The sequence below is a fragment of the Nipponia nippon genome, unplaced genomic scaffold, assembly GCF_047370975.1.
Source record: "Nipponia nippon isolate SJK-2023a ecotype South Korea unplaced genomic scaffold, ASM4737097v1 scaffold_4, whole genome shotgun sequence".
In the NCBI taxonomy this organism is placed as follows: domain Eukaryota; kingdom Metazoa; phylum Chordata; class Aves; order Pelecaniformes; family Threskiornithidae; genus Nipponia; species Nipponia nippon.
This window is the reverse complement of record NW_028262358.1, coordinates 109,426,883-109,443,697: the sequence shown is the minus strand read 5'-3', so window position 1 is coordinate 109,443,697 and position 16,815 is coordinate 109,426,883. Positions and strand designations below refer to the sequence as shown.

Below are 16,815 nucleotides of genomic sequence, written 5' to 3'. Positions count from 1 at the left end.
TTCTAGAATAAACGGCCTGAAGGGAAGAGGAATTTCTGAAACTATCCTATTTGAATGTACAAGAAGAAAATCCGGTGTGCAGCCAAGCTGTTTATCTGATTGCATACCACTGAAGTGCACTTCGTTGAGCCCTGCTTCTGCACAGGCCACTGAAGTGATCTGCCAGTGATTTGTGTAGCTGATACGTGTTTCCAAGTCATGCTCACTTACAAAACAACCCAGGTCTTCACATTACTGGGGGAGTATAAATGATTCCACGGTTCATAGAGTGGTTTGGTGTATAGAAAATTTACAGGAATATATGTAAACATTTTTTTTTTCTTGGTTCACGCACAGATTGCCTCTACAGGTTTTATGTATATTTTCTTCTTAGCTACTCAGGGGAGCACTGTTTTGTGCTTTAGGAGGGAAGGGGTTCTCAGGAGAAGGAAGCTCTTTGAGGCTGACATGCCGTGGTAAGAGCCATGGCAGAGCCAAAGGTTCTGCAAATTGCTAACAATGTGTGGGTATTCATGTTAATTTTTAATACACAAGTGTGTGAGAAGTTTTTTTCTTTTCTTTTTCATGCAGGTCAACTTTGTAGTGTGCCAACTGTTTGCCTTGCTTGCGGCTATTTGGTTTCGAACATACCTTCATTCAAGCAAAACTAGCCCATTTATAAGACATGTTGTTGCAACCCTCTTGGGCCTTTATCTTGCACTTTTTTGTTTTGGATGGTAAGTTGCACTTAAATTCACTTTTCAGGGATTTGTAGATTTTCATTTCTTCTTTGCAGGGAAGCAAAGTTTTGTTATGAAGAACCTTATCACCTAATTCTATGGTTTTTAGCTGCTGCAAACGTATAGAAATTGGCTTAAATTTTCTGATGCGGTGCACAAATTTTGAAAGATCTTCCATTTGCAAACTGAAAACCACAGGCAGACAGTATGTTAAGTTTTGGGAGGATGGAGCAGGTGCAGTTTGTTTAACTTGTACCAGTTTTCCTGTAAACTTGCTCGAGAAGTATTCTCTTGAGGCACAGCACAGGTGTGATGACTAAGATAATTTCTCTTAAATATTCACTGCATGAGAACTTGCTGTGTCTTTTTCTGAATAGTGAATATAATCTGACTTTCTGTAGGAAGAGTGAGTGGCCTGAACTGCAATACTGATGATGCTCCTAATAGTATAAAACACCTGGAAAGGAGCTGGCCTCGATTTGAGAGTTTTTGGTGTGTGCTTGTTTTTCTTTTATGTTTTAGAGGGAGGGTGTGGTTTGTGGTTGGTTGGGTTTTTTGGTTATTTTTTTTAAACACAAATTTTCTGACTGCTGTTTTCACATCTTGATCTTTTCACAGTGTAGCAAGCCAGAATGTTAGTAGGGCTAATAAAGGGTATGCATTTAGTTTGGTGAAAATTTTTTTCCTTCAAAATTAGCTTACTAAATGGCTCTCATCTTCCCAAGCTGGCTTAAGATTAATTAAGTGCCAGTTCTGTTTCATCGCATGGTAAACAAAGTGCTTGCTCAGCTTTAAGTATATAGAAGACTTTTGCAGAGTATTACTGAACTAGGAGGAATTAATCAAGCTGCTGTGCAGGTGGGAAGATGCACACAGTGTGTGCACACATGCGTCTGTACGCACACAGAGTGTGTATAAATAGATTTTGGAATTCCACGCCACGAGTTTGGCTTCTACATTGGCATGTTGCAGAGGCTTCTCAACATTAGTTGATATGTATTACTTCTGAATTTATGAAAAGAAAAATCAGTAAGTTTTATTCTTTGGATTTACATGTGCAATTTACTTGTATGTATAATTCCATAATTCCCATGCATTTCTCTTTGAGAGAATGATCTGATGCCAAAGACTTCCAGTCTTAGCACCAAACGAGGAGGAAGATCTGGGAGATAGGTGCTCCTGTGTGTGGTTTTTGGGAGAGCTGTGTAAGCTTTGGAAGCACATTTTGTATCCATTGCTTTGGAAACAGAAATCATTAACTGTAGCTTGTAATTAGAAAGTGTTAACAATATATTCATATCTGAAATTTGGGGATGGGAGACTTTAGAAGGAAATAACCTCCATCCCCAAGAGACATAAATAAAGATTTGTGGAAGTCTCTCGTTGGCAATATGCCCTGGAGAAGAACTCAAGAGAGAAATCTTACGCTATAGTAGAAATTCCAGATTATTCTAGTTTGCTTTGGATCATACTTAAAGCAATTATTTTAGCAATTAATTTCTGTTTTACGAAAAGGTTTTTTCTTAAAATCATGGAACTAAAAGCTTTTTAAAAATGCCAAAAAGAAACATAATTTAAGATGTTAAAAGTACATATTCTTTAAAAATCATAAAATCATAGAATGTCCTGAGTTGGAAGGGACCCACAAGGATCATCGAGTCCAACTCCTGTCCCTGCATAGGACAACCCCAAAAATCACACCATATGGCTGAGGGCGTTGTCCAAATGCTTCTTGAATGTTGTCAGGCTTGGCACCGTGACTGCCTCCCTGGGGAGCCTGTCCCAGTGCTCCACCACCCTCTGGGTGAAGAGCCTTTTCCTAATGTCCAACCTGAACCTCCCCTGGCATATCTTCCTGCCGTTCCCTCGGGTTCTGTCATTGGTCGCCAGAGAGAAGAGATCAGCGCCTGCCCCTCCTCTTCCCCTTGTGAGGAAGCTGTAGACCGCGATGAGGTCTCCTCTCAGTCTCTTCTTCTCCAGGCTGAACAGACCAAGGGACTTCAGCCACTCCTCATACGGCTTCCCGTCTAAACCCTTCACCATCTTTGTGGCTCTCCTCTGGACACTCTCTAGTAGCTTTGTATCCTTTTTGTACTGCGGTGCCCAAAACTGCACACAGTACTCAAGTTGGGGCTGCACCAGTGCAGAGTAGAGCTTGATGCACCCCAGGGCACGGTTGGCCCTCCTGGCTGCCAGAGCACACTGTTGGCTCATGTTCAACTTGCCATCGACCAGAACCCCCAGATCCCTCTCCATGGGGCTGCTCTCCAGGCTCTCGTTCCCCAGTCTGTATGTACATCCAGGGCTGCCGTGTCCCAGGTGCAAAATCCGGCGATACTTCTGTTGCACTTGTGCCAACTCTTTTTTCCTATTGCTTAACTATGTATTATACAAGCATGTTTTTTGAGGGTTTTGTTCTGTTTGGTTCCCCTCACCCCTCCCCAAGGAATCAAGTATAAATATAGGTTACAATCCCATGGTACACCTTCAGCGACTCTTCAGTTGTGTCATAATGTGTGTGTACAGGAGGGAAACTGTTCCTGTTTTCTTATATAGTGATTATAATAAATATAAATTTGCAGAAAATCTCATGCAAACCTAAATGTGGGAAATAGTTTGGAATCTGCACCCTTTTAAGGATATTTATTAGTCATTATGTTGTCCTCTTCAATTTCAGGTATGTTAGTTTTCAGTCACCTTTGTAGTGCTTGTGATGGTGATGTGGGACAGGAAGAGAAGGGATAATTCCCTTGGGATAATAGCAAATAGCGTAAAAGACCTAGAATACCCTTTGTATGTAGCTAAAATGTACTACTTCATGTTGTATTTAAATGCTTCCCTTTTAATTTTTGAATTGGAGATCAATCATGTTGCTACTGTTAACAACTCTGAAAGAAATATTTTCAGAGACTGTAATCATGATATGATACTCCATGTCAACCCAATTTTTTTCAGGCTTTGATATCTCATTATGTCCCTTTCTCTGTTTAAGAAGCAAACCTCTTAAACTTAAATTTTTGTCATTTCACTAATGCCTGTTTTTACTACACAGTGTTGCTAATATGTGGCTGATATGAAAAGAAAGTGAATTTTTTTTTTAATTGGCAATTGCTTATATTAAATGTGCATTTGAATTTTAGGTAGTCATATCTTAGATGAGACTAGCTAGTAGTGAAGCATGGGAGTGTGTGCAGATTGGATCCTCTAAAAAGTCATGATTTTCAAGGTCCGTTAATATCCAAGTGAATTGTTTTCCCTCAGTTCGTGTGTAGATTTTGTAGAATTTAGCTGGATAGAACAGGGTTTCTTGTTGAAAGTCTTTGAAGACATTTCCTTATGAACAGATGAGGAGTGAGATTAGGAAATTGGTGATGATAAACTGAAAGAAAACAGTATCAGCAGCATAACAAAACAGTAGCTGCTTTTTAGGCTGCTTTTTATGGGAAAAATTCCCAAACTAGATCAGTGTGTTACTTGAGCACATGTAAGTATGCTACTGAGGCACTTAAAGTACCAGAGTGAAAGAGAATCAACTTACTGAAGATCAGATGCTTTTCTCCAGTCACTCGCAATGGCTGGCCACCAGTGCTCTACTAGCTTACTGAAATATAACTCCTTTAAAAAACAAAACAAACGCCCAAAAACCCAAAACAATGGTGGTGTGGTAGCTATGGTGGTAAGCTGTGGAAAACTAATAAGGAGAAGAGATTAGAGCTCCTTTGTGAAATAAATCTGGGGGTTGTTGGTGTGTAGGTTTTTTGTTTGTGTTTTTGAGACCATCATCACCACCATCCCTTTATCAGCTACTGATGACCCAGGGCAAAGAGACTGGCTGAACAGGGTTACTGTTTCTGTTGACTGGGAAATCTTCCCATTTACTGGTATTGTGGATACTAAGATATTGTTGCCCTTCTCTGAGATACCTGTTGTTGCAAACAGGTAAAAAGATGAGTATAGAAATTGTACCACAGAACAGTCATGCTATTTACACATGAAACAATGCCAAGTGGAAATATTATGAGACATATTCTTTGTATTTTAAGGATTATCAGCATTTACTGTATTCTTGTCTATGAGCTGGAGAATTCTAGCTAAGTCTGTAGCTTTTGTTCATTACTGCTGTCTGTGCTATGCTAAAGGGGGAAGCTCTCAACAGAAGGGACAGCGGCAGAAAACCTAAATAGAACAAAAGGTTTTTTTGGAAGCAGTGATAGAGTTAAAATTTGACAAATCTCTTTAATTTTCTGTTAAATAAATAAATGCATGCAGTTTATTGTCGTTAATGAAAATGCCATGAGAGTTCACTATTTTTTTTTTCTTCTTCCTAGGTATGCCTTACATTTTGTTATACAAAGTGGAATTTCCTACTATATCATGATCATAATAGGAGTGGAAAATATGCACAAGTAAGTTTCCATTCTAAAGTATTTTTTTTTCTTTTACAAGAATGCTACTGTTTAGGGTTTTTTTTTTTAACTGCACATATGCCATACTTCTGGTTGTATCATAATATTTCAGTATTTGAATTCTGCTAACCATGGTTTTATTTCCAGGAGAGAAAATGGCTTATTTGGGTATTTTTGCCAGCTTTTTGGAGTATCTAAAGCTTGTTACAATTGGTAATATTCCACTGAGACTTCTTTTGTGTTTTCAGCATTCTGATTTTTTTTTTGTCATTACTTAATCATAAATAATTCTAGGTGTCTCACAAATGAGTTAACTATACAAATGTAATTTGATAACAGCCAGTGCTAGTAGGAGGAAGATGTCTGAAGGGAACAGAATTTGTGTGACAAATTTTTTTAGTTACTGTTTTTAATTTCCTCTTTTGTTTTGTAAGAATAACATAGTGTGAATGCTGTCTTAGGTAAAGAATACTATTGTGAAATTACATAGGTAGGGCATTATTTTAAGTTTGCTTGAATGCATGATGAGACTAGCAGTATCTGAATCCATATAGAATGGCGCTTGTTTCTCTTTTTCAATTATTCTTAAAAGCAGGAGAGACATTTATTTTATTACTGTATGCATATGTTTTACTATTCCACTAGTCTAGAAATCAGAACCAAATTAGGTTCCCACTGTGTTAATTCCTGCATAAATGTTTAGTAAAATAGCAAATCCTTGCTTGAATATGTTCCTGAAGTATGTGAGGCTGTCAGGAAAGATGCTGGTAAAAGAACCAAAAAGGGGAATTGTTTTACACAGAAAGTGCAAAGCCAGGGTGGCCTTAGTTCATGATCTTGCCTACTAGAACGCTCTGCTTCTTTATAGTCTGCTATTGGATATAATTTTATTGTCTTTTGAAATATGCCATATTAGGCTCTTGTTTGCAGGATTTTCTACAAAGCCTGATACATCCAAACTACTGCAGGTGTGAGAGAACTTCATTTGGTTGATGGCTGGTTTATATTCTAATGGTTTATTTGATTAGAAGTTGTTTTAAAGCAACTCTTTCATATCAATTTGTCTTTAGACATGTAACAAAGTAGGTTATAACTTATGTAGCTTAATATTTTAAAATTAATTATTAATGCAGTTAAATGCTGCAAAGGGAGGTACCAGGCAGGAATACTTTCGTCTGTACCATAACAAATTACATAGCTTTCTCGTAAAAGGAAATCTAGCAGTGGTTTGCTTCCCTAATCGTGAGAGGCAGGTAGGCATGTCTGTATTTAACATTCCTGCATTGGTGCAAGAGAACTGGCTAGTTCCCGATCCTCCCCAATGCATACCAGCTGGTTTAACAGCTGCACGGCCTGGTCTGCTGAAATGTTTGCTGTGCTGTACGCAACTGTGTGCGTACGCTCTCTGTTACTCCTAGTTACTGTGCAAGTGGGAGGGCAAAACCTAGGTTTGACTACCGAGTTTATATTGCTCTATCATAGTATGAATTAACATACTGCTGGATAAAACTAGAAAGATCTTTCAGTGGAGGGAAAAAAAAAATGTAACAAATGGAGTAATTTGTTTCTTCAAGTCATCGACAATGCTTGGGTGATGTATGGAACCTCCAGGAGCCATTTCTAATAGGTGATCCAGGCAAGGCTGTACAAGGTTTGCTCCCTCCGTTGCCACAGTATCCCAGAAAGGGCGATGCCTCTTGGTGTCCCTACGTGCCTTCACCTTTTACTGAAGGAATGCACCGCATAACTCTTAATTTTCTGATTTTCTGCTATGAAAATGCCAGTTACAGCCTTCTGTTTGGTAGTCTGAACAGAAACCAGTGTGAATGACTCCCCTCCCCACCTAAATGTTTGTTTTCAGGCTACAAATATGTCTCATGGAGCCCAGGGGAGATTTAAGGTTAAGTGCTGAATAGAAGGGTGCAGCTGGTGCCACCTGGCCTGAGGACTGGAGAAGGGCCCCATCAATGTCTGGCTGTGCGGGTGTGGGTGTGTATATACAGCTGATCAGAGTAGTTATACATACCTGCATAGCCCAAGTTTTGGGATTTACTTTGTGTGGCGTACATTGGCTAGTTAGAGGTTACCTGCATTGTTCATAAGCTTCTTAAACTTGGACATTATAGAACATCAAATACCTATACATGATGTAAAGGTGGATTCAACTGACGTTTGTATTGGAAGAGCACTTGTGTATTGTACAAAATATTTTTGTCTGTTACCTAAATTCATTCACTGGAGTAAGTTTCCCTCTTCTTTTCCCTGCCCTGCCTGCTGTCCTGCGGATTTCGTGAACGTATGTATTGGGAAAACCATTATTCTCTCCTCCTTCCTGTTTCCCCCACCCCCTAATGTAGTTCCTTAGTTTCTCCAGCCTCTCTAAAAATTAAACAAATAAGAGACAACTGAAGTTCTTAGATTGCTTATCAGTTCAGCTGCTATGCAGTGGGTATACCGGCTTTCCTTACCATGTGAAGCAAGGACACTTTTTTGATGAACATCTACATTTTCCAAAGCAGACTTTCACATCTGATACTCTTCTAAACCTCTGTTGCTTTCTTAATGCACTTCCATTGGATCCTAAAAGTCTCTGCTCTACAAGGTTCCTACCTTTGTTATTTTCCAGAGGTAACTGAACCTTGTGCAGCTATTGCTTCTAGGTTGGTCTTGACAATACATGGTATGTTAAAGATGGAAGACTTACTTGAACAACAGAAAAGGGAGGGGAGAAAAAGAAAGCAAAAGGTAAAACACCTGGAGGAAAAAAAAGAGAACTGACCATATTAAAAAGGAAGGAAACCTTACTATTACTTAGTATTTTAGCAGCTTTTAGACTGACGTTAATTAGCAGAAAATGAGTTACCTGAGACTTGGATTTAACTAAAATTGATCAATTATTTTTATACTTATATCTTATTTAAATGATGGTACTTCAAATGAAAGATGGAGTGGTAACACCACTCCTGAATGGTTCAAAAGCTCTTATTTTTTTAATTTGTGACTAAGCCATCGTAATATTTATTTGGTGCTTTCATGGCTTAGTTAATTGTGAAACTGAAAAATGGGTTTAAACAAGTTCTCAATTCCAATAAATTTGCATTTGGTAACTGATATGGTGCTAATATTTATTTTTCTTTTTCTCTTAGAAATTCTTCTTTTTCTTCTATGGTTCTTAAATTGCTCCTTGTCTTAAAAGGCAAAACCCCAAATGCCACAAGGTTTTTCCTTAAAGCATTTGGCTACCATTAGCTAAGAGCTATGTCAGCAGTGCTTGCACAGGTGACTTGATGCCAAGGTTTTTAAGGTTTCTAGGTAACTCTTTCTCTTTTGACTTGATTGTTCATTTTATGGTTGGTAAATAACATCCCTCAGCCTATGGGGAAAGGAAAGTTAATTATGGGGCTCTCAATTGCTTCACTAAAGTCAGTAGTTTTCTCAGTGACTTCACTGACAAAATGCAGAAGTCCCAGCTGTGTCAATGTAGAAAATCTGTTTATTTAAAAGCATTCCTGTTAAACTGTTCACTTAAATGTCTTAAGTGTGCTAATGTAAAATCAAGTAACAGGCATGCTATTCTTGTCTGATATCTTCTGTGTTATGCTTAAAGTGGCAGGATGATACCTTTCTTGTTCTAGCAGTCTAGAGTTGAACTACTAAGACTTAAGGAGTGTATTTCTGGCTTTAGAAAAGGAAAAAATCATTTAACTTTTCTGGCATATTTAAGTTATGAAAAGTAAATTAATGAAGGACCCCGAGACCTGAAATAACTAATAGCAGTAAATAGGTAATGAGCTGATGTGTCTGTGTGCCAGAAGGGCCACAAAGATGATGAAGAGACTGGAGCATCTCTCCTGTGAGGAGAGGCTGAGAGAGCTGGGACTGTTCAGCCTGGAGAGGAGCAGGCTCAGGGGGATCTCATCAATGTGTATAAATACCTGGAGGGAGGTAGCCAGGCTGTCACTGGTGCCCAGTGACAGGACCAGAAGCAATGGGCACAAACTGAAACACAGAAGGTGCTGTCCGAACGTCAGGAAACGCTTTGTTACTGTCAGAGAGGTTGTGGGGTCTCCACCCTTGGAGATATTCAAATGCTGTCTGGACATAGACCTGGGCAGCTGGCTCTGGGTGGCCCTGCTTGAGTAGAGGGGTTGGACCAGATGACCTCCAGAGGTCCCTCCCAACCTCAGCCATTCTGTGGTTCTATTTTATTTTGCACATACAATTCTTTGTACTGTACCTGTGCTCATGTATGTGAGCTGTTTGAACATGGATATTTGAATCTGAGTGAACAAACTTTGGTGGTAACTGGTCTGGCCCCTGTGGAGGTGCTTCCTGGCCATCCCTTTCTTTGGGATTTGGCAATGTTAGTCCTCATTAAGTTCCCTTCCCCCTCCTAGCCAGAGCCAGGACAGAGCAATGCCTTGCTCTGCTCTTCCTTCACTCCTTGGTGTGGCTTTGACAAACAGTGGGAGATTGGGCAAAGGAGGGGTGGAAGAGACTTGATGGTTTGATCTTAGAAATCTCAGATTGAGAGACAAATAAGTCTTGTTCATCTGAGTGAACTAATTCACTCAGCATGTTAATTGAGGCACTTTATTAAACACCTGACTGACAAATTATGCTGAATGTCATGACTTGTTGATAGATAAGTTTGACTGCTAGTTAGCCTATAACTTAGATTGCTGTGAAAATTAAGTTAAATATTTTTTAAAAGTTATGGTTTCAGTGAAATACAAAATGGATCAAGCAAACTACTCTCATCCTGTGAGTTACTGGCAAGGTTTTCATAACCATCTTTGTATCTTCAGAAGTGAGAGCATTCATAAGCTGAAACGATTTTTGAAAATGGGAATTAGCTTGTTTTTGGAACTTTTGTCTCTTCCAAAGGCTCTTCATCAAGATAAATGTAAGTTTGTTGGTTTGGTGTTTTGTTTGGGTTTTTTTTGTTCTTATTTTTAAATTGCTGTCTGCTTTTGATTTGATAACATGTGTCTTAGTCTATGAAGAACATACATGATGTGGATAAAGATTTTTTTTTTTGAACCGCGAAAGAGGATCTGAAGCAACATCTAAAATTAGTCATCATCAAATCAACAGACTGAAATAACAATATCTAACAATTGTAAAGAATTTCACTAAGAAATGCTATCAATTTCTAATAATAAGTTTTAGCAAATCTAGGATTGGAAGCCTGCCAATATAATTACAGTTCTTTGAAGGCACAAGGGCATCCAGACAACTGTAAGCTATCTGGCATAACTTCTTGGTTACAAATTTGTAATTTGTTTCTGTAACTTGAATAAAAATGTCTGGTACATAGGTAGCTGCCAAAGGACAGTGGGCACAGCACTGAGAATACCTGGATTCAGAATTTGAAGTATTAGTAGCTGTGAACCATTCTGCCTATGCAAACACAATTTTTCTGCATTTCTGCTTCTACAGTTAGTGCAAATAAGATAAACTTATTTGAAGTTAATTGAAAGCTGAAAAATATTACTTATGTTCTTACCATTCAGCCAAGGATAAATGCAAGACAGCGGAAGATGAGATTTAACACAAAGACTGAAAAACCAAGTACTGTTCTGTCACTGCAAGCAATTTTTGTTGTCTTATCAGATCTATGTTAAATGCAAAGAAAAAAACCCTGCTACAATTTTATAATTACAAAGTCTGTATTTGGTTAAAAAGCAATTAAAAAGTGTTTTTTGTATAGATGAGAATCAAATACATATTAAACGCTATAATTTCTACAGTATGCATAGAAATATTATCCTCCCCTATGAGAAATAAGCACCAAGACTGTATTGACTGAATGGCTGTATTTAGGAGCATATTTCAATAGTTATCAACTAAAAAGAATCAGTTTTCCATTTTGAAGTGGTATGTCCTTTCCCAAAGAAAAGTGATTGCACTTGTTGATTTCCCTCTAAGAAAGGTTAGATGGTGATTACATGTATCTATCTCGGCATGAATCATAGAACCATAGAATCGTTAAGGTTGGAAAAGACCCTTAAGGTCATCAAGTCCAACTGTTAACCTAACACTACCAAGTGCACCACTAAACCATGTCCTCAAGCACCACATCTACCCTTCTTGTAAATACCTCCAGGGATGGAGACTCAACTGCTTCCCTGGGCAGCCTGTTCCAGTGCCTGACTACTCTTTCAGTGAAGTTTTTCCTAATATCCAACCTAAACTTCCCCTGGCACAGCTTGAGGCCGCTTCGTCTCGTCCTATCACTTGTTACTAGGGAGAAGAGACCGACCCCCACCTCGCTACAACCTCCTTTCAGGTAGTTGTAGAGAGCAATAAGGTCTCCCCTCAGCCTCCTCTTCTCCAGACTAAACAACCCCAGCTCCCTCAGCCGCTCCTCATAAGCCTTGTGCTCCAGACCCTTCACCAGCTTCGTTGCCCTTCTCTGGACACGCTCCAGCACCTCGATGTCCTTCTTGTAGTGAGGGGCCCAACACTGAACACAGGATTTGAGGTGGGGCCTCACCAGTGCTGAGTACATGGGCACTATCACCTCCCTGGTCCTGCTGGCCACACTATTCCTGATAGAAGCCAGGATGCCATTGGCCTTCTTGGCCACCTGAGCACACTGCTGGCTCATGTTCAGGCGTCTGTCAGCCAACACCCCCAGGTCCTTTTCTGCCAGGCAGCTCTCCAGCTGCTTGTAGCTAAAATAGCTAATGCAAATATTCAATATATAAAAAAGGTCACCAGTTGCTTTTTTTTTTTTTATTTCCAAAAGTAGTGGTGAGATTGCAGAATTTTGTCCCGTTCTAGTACCCAGGACTAAGGAATGGTTTGGAAATACTGAATATTGAATCGCATGTGAAAAGCCATAGCACTGATTTGGGGAACTGAAACCAACTATTGTGAAGAACCTTATCAGGTTCTTATCAAGTAACTACAAGACAGTAAAGTATTTATATTGGAGATAAAAATGCAGAAAACTTCTATTTTAGCAGACAAAGTGTTATAAAAAGTTGAGTTAATGGTACTGAAAGCAAGATTGCTGTTTTTCTTTAGATGGAAACTTTTCTGCTATCAGAAATACTATTATGGCTCTATGCAGAAGGATGCTTCACCTCTCTTGTTGAGTTGGTTAGTACTTTTTTTTTTTTTTTTTTTGAATAGCAAAGCATATGGTCTGGCTGCTAGGTGGCTTTCCTAGTTAGATAAAATCTTTAACGTTTTGCTTGTGTAATGGCAAAGACTTTTCTTTGTTTGCAGAGGCGAACGCTAATTTTTTTCTTCAAGAATGTAGCTTATCTTGCACACATATATTCAAAAGGTAAAACCAGAGGTAAAATAGAACTATCACAGATAACCGAAGCTTGTCATCTGAAATAGGCTTCATGTTTTTATTAAAATTTCTCATGGCTGTTCATTTTGTCCTTAACTGCCAAGTTTCTTCTTTATATGGTTAAATCAGATGATCTACTTGAGAATGTCTTAACTGTGCAGATGAGAGCCCTGCACAACTCAAATTCTTGTATCCTGCTGCTGCTACTTTGGTAATGTGTGGGGATAGGACTTGCATGGGGCATATCCTATAGTTCTTGAAGTTTAATAGCTGCCTCCCACATGCTCTTTGCATCGCTTCTACATCTAATTGCTCATCAAAACCACTTAGGGTTTAAAACTGACCTACCAAATCTGAAAAACAAAACAGCAACAACAAACCCCGTTAGATCCCTGTTTACTTTTGTGGAGCTTGGAAATTGAGATTAATAGTGCTAGAGGCTTTTTTTTTTTTTTCTCGAGTGTGCTTTATTGACTGACTTATCTTCATGACTTGTTATGTGTTTGATTTTTCTGATGCTTACCTAGAGATGAGACTTCTGTATTCCAAAGAGTCTGAATGGAAACACTGACTAGCACCAGGCAGTGATCCTCTGTATGCTGAAAATTTGGCCGTTACAAAAATAGCCATGTAAATGGATGGCTGTCTTCAATGACTTGAAAAGTGAGCACTTGTTGAAGTTAACAGCTGTGAAGAAATTTCTGAGTAATCCTTATGAATTTCTTTTGCAAGTATTTATTTTAAATAGCTATTACAATTTCATCCACTTTGATAATTTCCTGTAACTCTCCTGGCGGTGTTTGCATAGAACTCAATGCATCACTTAAAACAATAAAGGTATAAGTTGGAAAATAACTTGATCTATTATCCTTCTTAAAATTGGAGCGTTCAAATAGAAAGGCCTTTATTGATTGTATTTTTGTAATTACAGAAATGGAGTGAAAATAGAGCTGGAATTTTCTTATCTTTAGTGCCTGTCACTTTTGCGTTATTTTTAAATGAAGATTAAATACATTTATTTAATCTTTGTGTGTCCTCCCCCCATGTATACATAGGGAGAAAGAAGGAAGGACAGGAATCGTGTAGTGTCTGCAGCTTTGTGAAGGCTGACACTTAAGTAGAGAGGCTGATAAAAATAATAAACAACAATGCAAAATAAGTAATTTTTTAAGTGTGGTAGCCACTTCAGTTGCTTTGGTACAAAAGGGGCCTTAATGCAACTAGAAAAAATTCTGTTTGTATACCTTGTATTTCCAGGGAGAAGAATCTAAATTAGTCTGTTTTTAAATTCCCTCCTTTTTTTTTTTAATTCTGTATATCACTTTATTTTTTGACTTGGTTGCTGATGTTATTCGAAGAATGGAGTTCTCAGAGAACAGGCATTTTAACAATGTTGTTGGCATATAAAACCTTTATTATCACACTTGAGAAAACTCAGGTGAAAAAATTTCTGGGCTTCTGTTTTATGAAGTAGCTATACATTATTGAGTATTGATGTTTACCTGAAAGAGGGTTTGCTGACTTCCCTAAACTTTAAATTAATAGGTAGTTTTTTCTACACTGTGTACTTGGTTTCTATAAGCATATAGAGGACAACTTTTCTTGGCAAGAAGCAGTAGTGTAAAATGGCTGGGTGTTTTAGAAATCTGTTGGACTGAGTAGCTATTGCTTTTTGGCTTGCATAGATCTCAATTTTTTTAATCTCGGTGCTCAAAGTGAAGCTGAGCACAATCAATCAAGCAAAACAAAATTGATAGTGAGAGTGAAGTCATGTTTTCTGGGCTCTGTATTTGTTTGGTAATCTCTGAGAGCTGTAGCATCTATATAGATACTTCAACGCGCATTACTCTGCCTGTCATGCTGCCAAGCAACTTGACTGCTAGCAAATGAGCTCTGAGTCATGGTATCATTGCTGCATGGTTTATTACCTCAACAAACCATTGATGTCAAATAAATCGGGCTTCCAACAAAATGAAGTAGCAGAATAAATTGTACCTAGAAGAGTTCAGTGAAAGCTGTGTTCTTCTTCAGCTTCTGGCAAAGACTGCTGCTAATAAGAGTTGATTAAAAATTCTGGTTGCATGGTGTTGACTGAATTGAACCAGTGGTGTTTGTGACAGAGAGATTAGGTGCAAGGGTTCTGTATGTTGTAGTCAACTTTCATCTCTGAGTGCATGCTTCTGCATAGTTTTTTTTATTCTTTGGTGAAATATCTTGTATTTGAGACAAATATCACTTGAGTAATTATGACAAGCTCAGCAAACAATAATTTCATTGTCCTTAATGGAACTGTTGGCTGTAAATTATGCAAGTCCGTTTTGCCTGCAGAACTGCAAGTGGTGGTGTACAAAGTGTCTGGGTTGGAGCTAAAAGATGTTTGAAGAAGTAAAAGATGATGACCTGTTTTGTTACTGATGCACAACAAAACACAAAAAATCGGTTTGTGTTTTCTTTCCTTTAAGGGAAGGTGAATGTAAATAGAAAGTGTTAATATTTAAAAAATACAAACTTAATTTTAAAATCCAGTGTCTCAATTAAACATATTAATAAGTTTCATACAGCTTTTAAAGCTGGTTGGTTTTACAGGTCAAATGCCTTTACTGGAAGTCAAAGATGAGATCACAGAATCACCGTGGAGGGAATTGTTTCTGAGTCCAACCCGCCCTGTTCAAAGCAGGATCAACTAGAGCAGGTTGCTTTGTGAAACCCAAGTCTTCCTTAATACGAACATGATCCTGGATAGCTGCAGTTGTCATAAGCATGCTAGCCATTTCCTTTTGGTGTCTTGCTTCAATGTCTATTATAGCTTAAAATTTATTTGAGGTGACTTCATGCAGCTTAGTTTTTTGATCTGATCTGGACTTGCTACAAAAGCTTTTTTTTATTCTTTAATTTCCTCCCACCCAATAATTGCACAGGATTGTCAGATTTCAAGGAAATTGCACAGATATAGCATTGTTAACTTAGGCTCACTTTAGATTGAAGTGAAATATAACAACTGCAATCGAGACAGTTGTTTTGGTAGGAAGAGACCACGTTAGGCAACAAGTAGTAGTAGTCTGGGTTCCTATCCTTTTTTATAAGAGAGAGTATCAATAATAAAACAGGGGGGTGGGGGCAAAGCACACAAAACAAAGACTATGCCAAGAGAAAGTACATAACTCTTCTGTCTTTAAGTCAGTAGAAACAGGTGGAAGCCAGGCTGAGTAAGAAAGAAATATCAGAGGGAGTATTTGATACTTCAAGTTTGGTTTTACTTTCAATTCACTTCTCAATTGCGTTTGAAAAGAAATGTGTTTCCAGTATTCAAACAAGCAATCCATTCTTTTCTTCTATGCAGTGAGAAGATATGTCAGGGATTTACTTACACTCTCTTCACTATGGATGAATTGCCTGGAATTTTTAGGAGGGCTATGTGCAAGAAGTCCCTGTACATCAGTTGGCATAGTTTTTAGCTGGGAAGCTTACTGTTTTATGACAGTAAATGTCAAACTTTGCTGTTTAAAAGTTGTATTTTATTATGTTGAAAGAGAAATGGGTAAATAAAAAAAATATTATAAATGACTGAATCCCATCTTAAATCTGACTTAAGTGATAGTGGAGCTTTTGCTGTTCTGTTTCCTGGGAAATTTTGGCTATACGGTAGTGAAGCAGGTTTGCTGTGTGTCTGCATCTGGTAAGAAGATGCAAGTACCTTGGACAACATAGCATGGTGTTAATCTTCAAAACTGAGGATGAAATAAAAAATACTTAGTATAGCCAAGCGCTAAGCAGTTTGCACAGTCATTGCTAATCACAGGCACAACAGGAACTGTGAAGTCAGTAGGCTTGCAGAAGGAGGCTCTGGGTATTTCAGTGTATGATTACCTAAAGAGTGAATAATCTGTTTTATTAATAGATCATATCACATGGAAGTGCACAATGCATACAAGTAATGCATAATTGTAAACAAAAGTAATGTAACTGGCTTTCTTTTTTTTGGTATTCTGCCCTTTCTAGGAGCGCCTGTGATGTTTTAAATCCCATTCCTGCAAACTCCCTAGTAAGTCTCAGGCTTATCATCAGGTGTTCCTCTTCTCCTTCCCTCCACCATGGTATCCATTTGTGATACCGTGTTTAATGTATGCTGTGGCATCATCCATGTGTCTAATCACTGTCTTCTGGCTTTGATATCGAGTGCTGATTTTTTTTGTGATTGATATTATTGCTTCTGTAGAAAGCTTTTTTTTCTTCAAAGCACCTCACAATCTATTGACTGCTTTAAGGACATCTTGTGAATTATGAATGAGGTGGTACATGTATAGTGAGAACTAGTAAGATTCTGCCATTTCCCTGTGTAAGGTATACAGATGCCAGATGAAACTTGGTAAATGTATTT

The 16,815-nt window shown here is 38.3% G+C and overlaps 1 protein-coding gene across 6 annotated transcripts in view; it reads left to right on the top strand.

Moving 5' to 3' along the window:
- MBOAT2 (membrane bound glycerophospholipid O-acyltransferase 2) overlaps positions 1–16,815 on the top strand; it is a 178,686-nt gene that overhangs the window by 92,467 nt on the left and 69,404 nt on the right. For 4 of the 6 annotated variants that reach the window (XM_087774219.1, XM_087774220.1, XM_087774217.1 and 1 more), the window contains 2 exons: positions 571–716; positions 5,048–5,125. In XM_087774219.1, coding sequence (XP_087630345.1) covers positions 5,094–5,125 — 32 coding nt within the window. In that variant the 5' untranslated portion in view covers positions 571–716; positions 5,048–5,093. Of the gene's footprint in view, positions 1–6; positions 75–570; positions 717–5,047; positions 5,126–10,012; positions 10,032–16,815 lie in introns of those variants that run through there. The other 2 variants (XM_087774218.1, XM_087774222.1) reach the window with 2 other exon arrangements.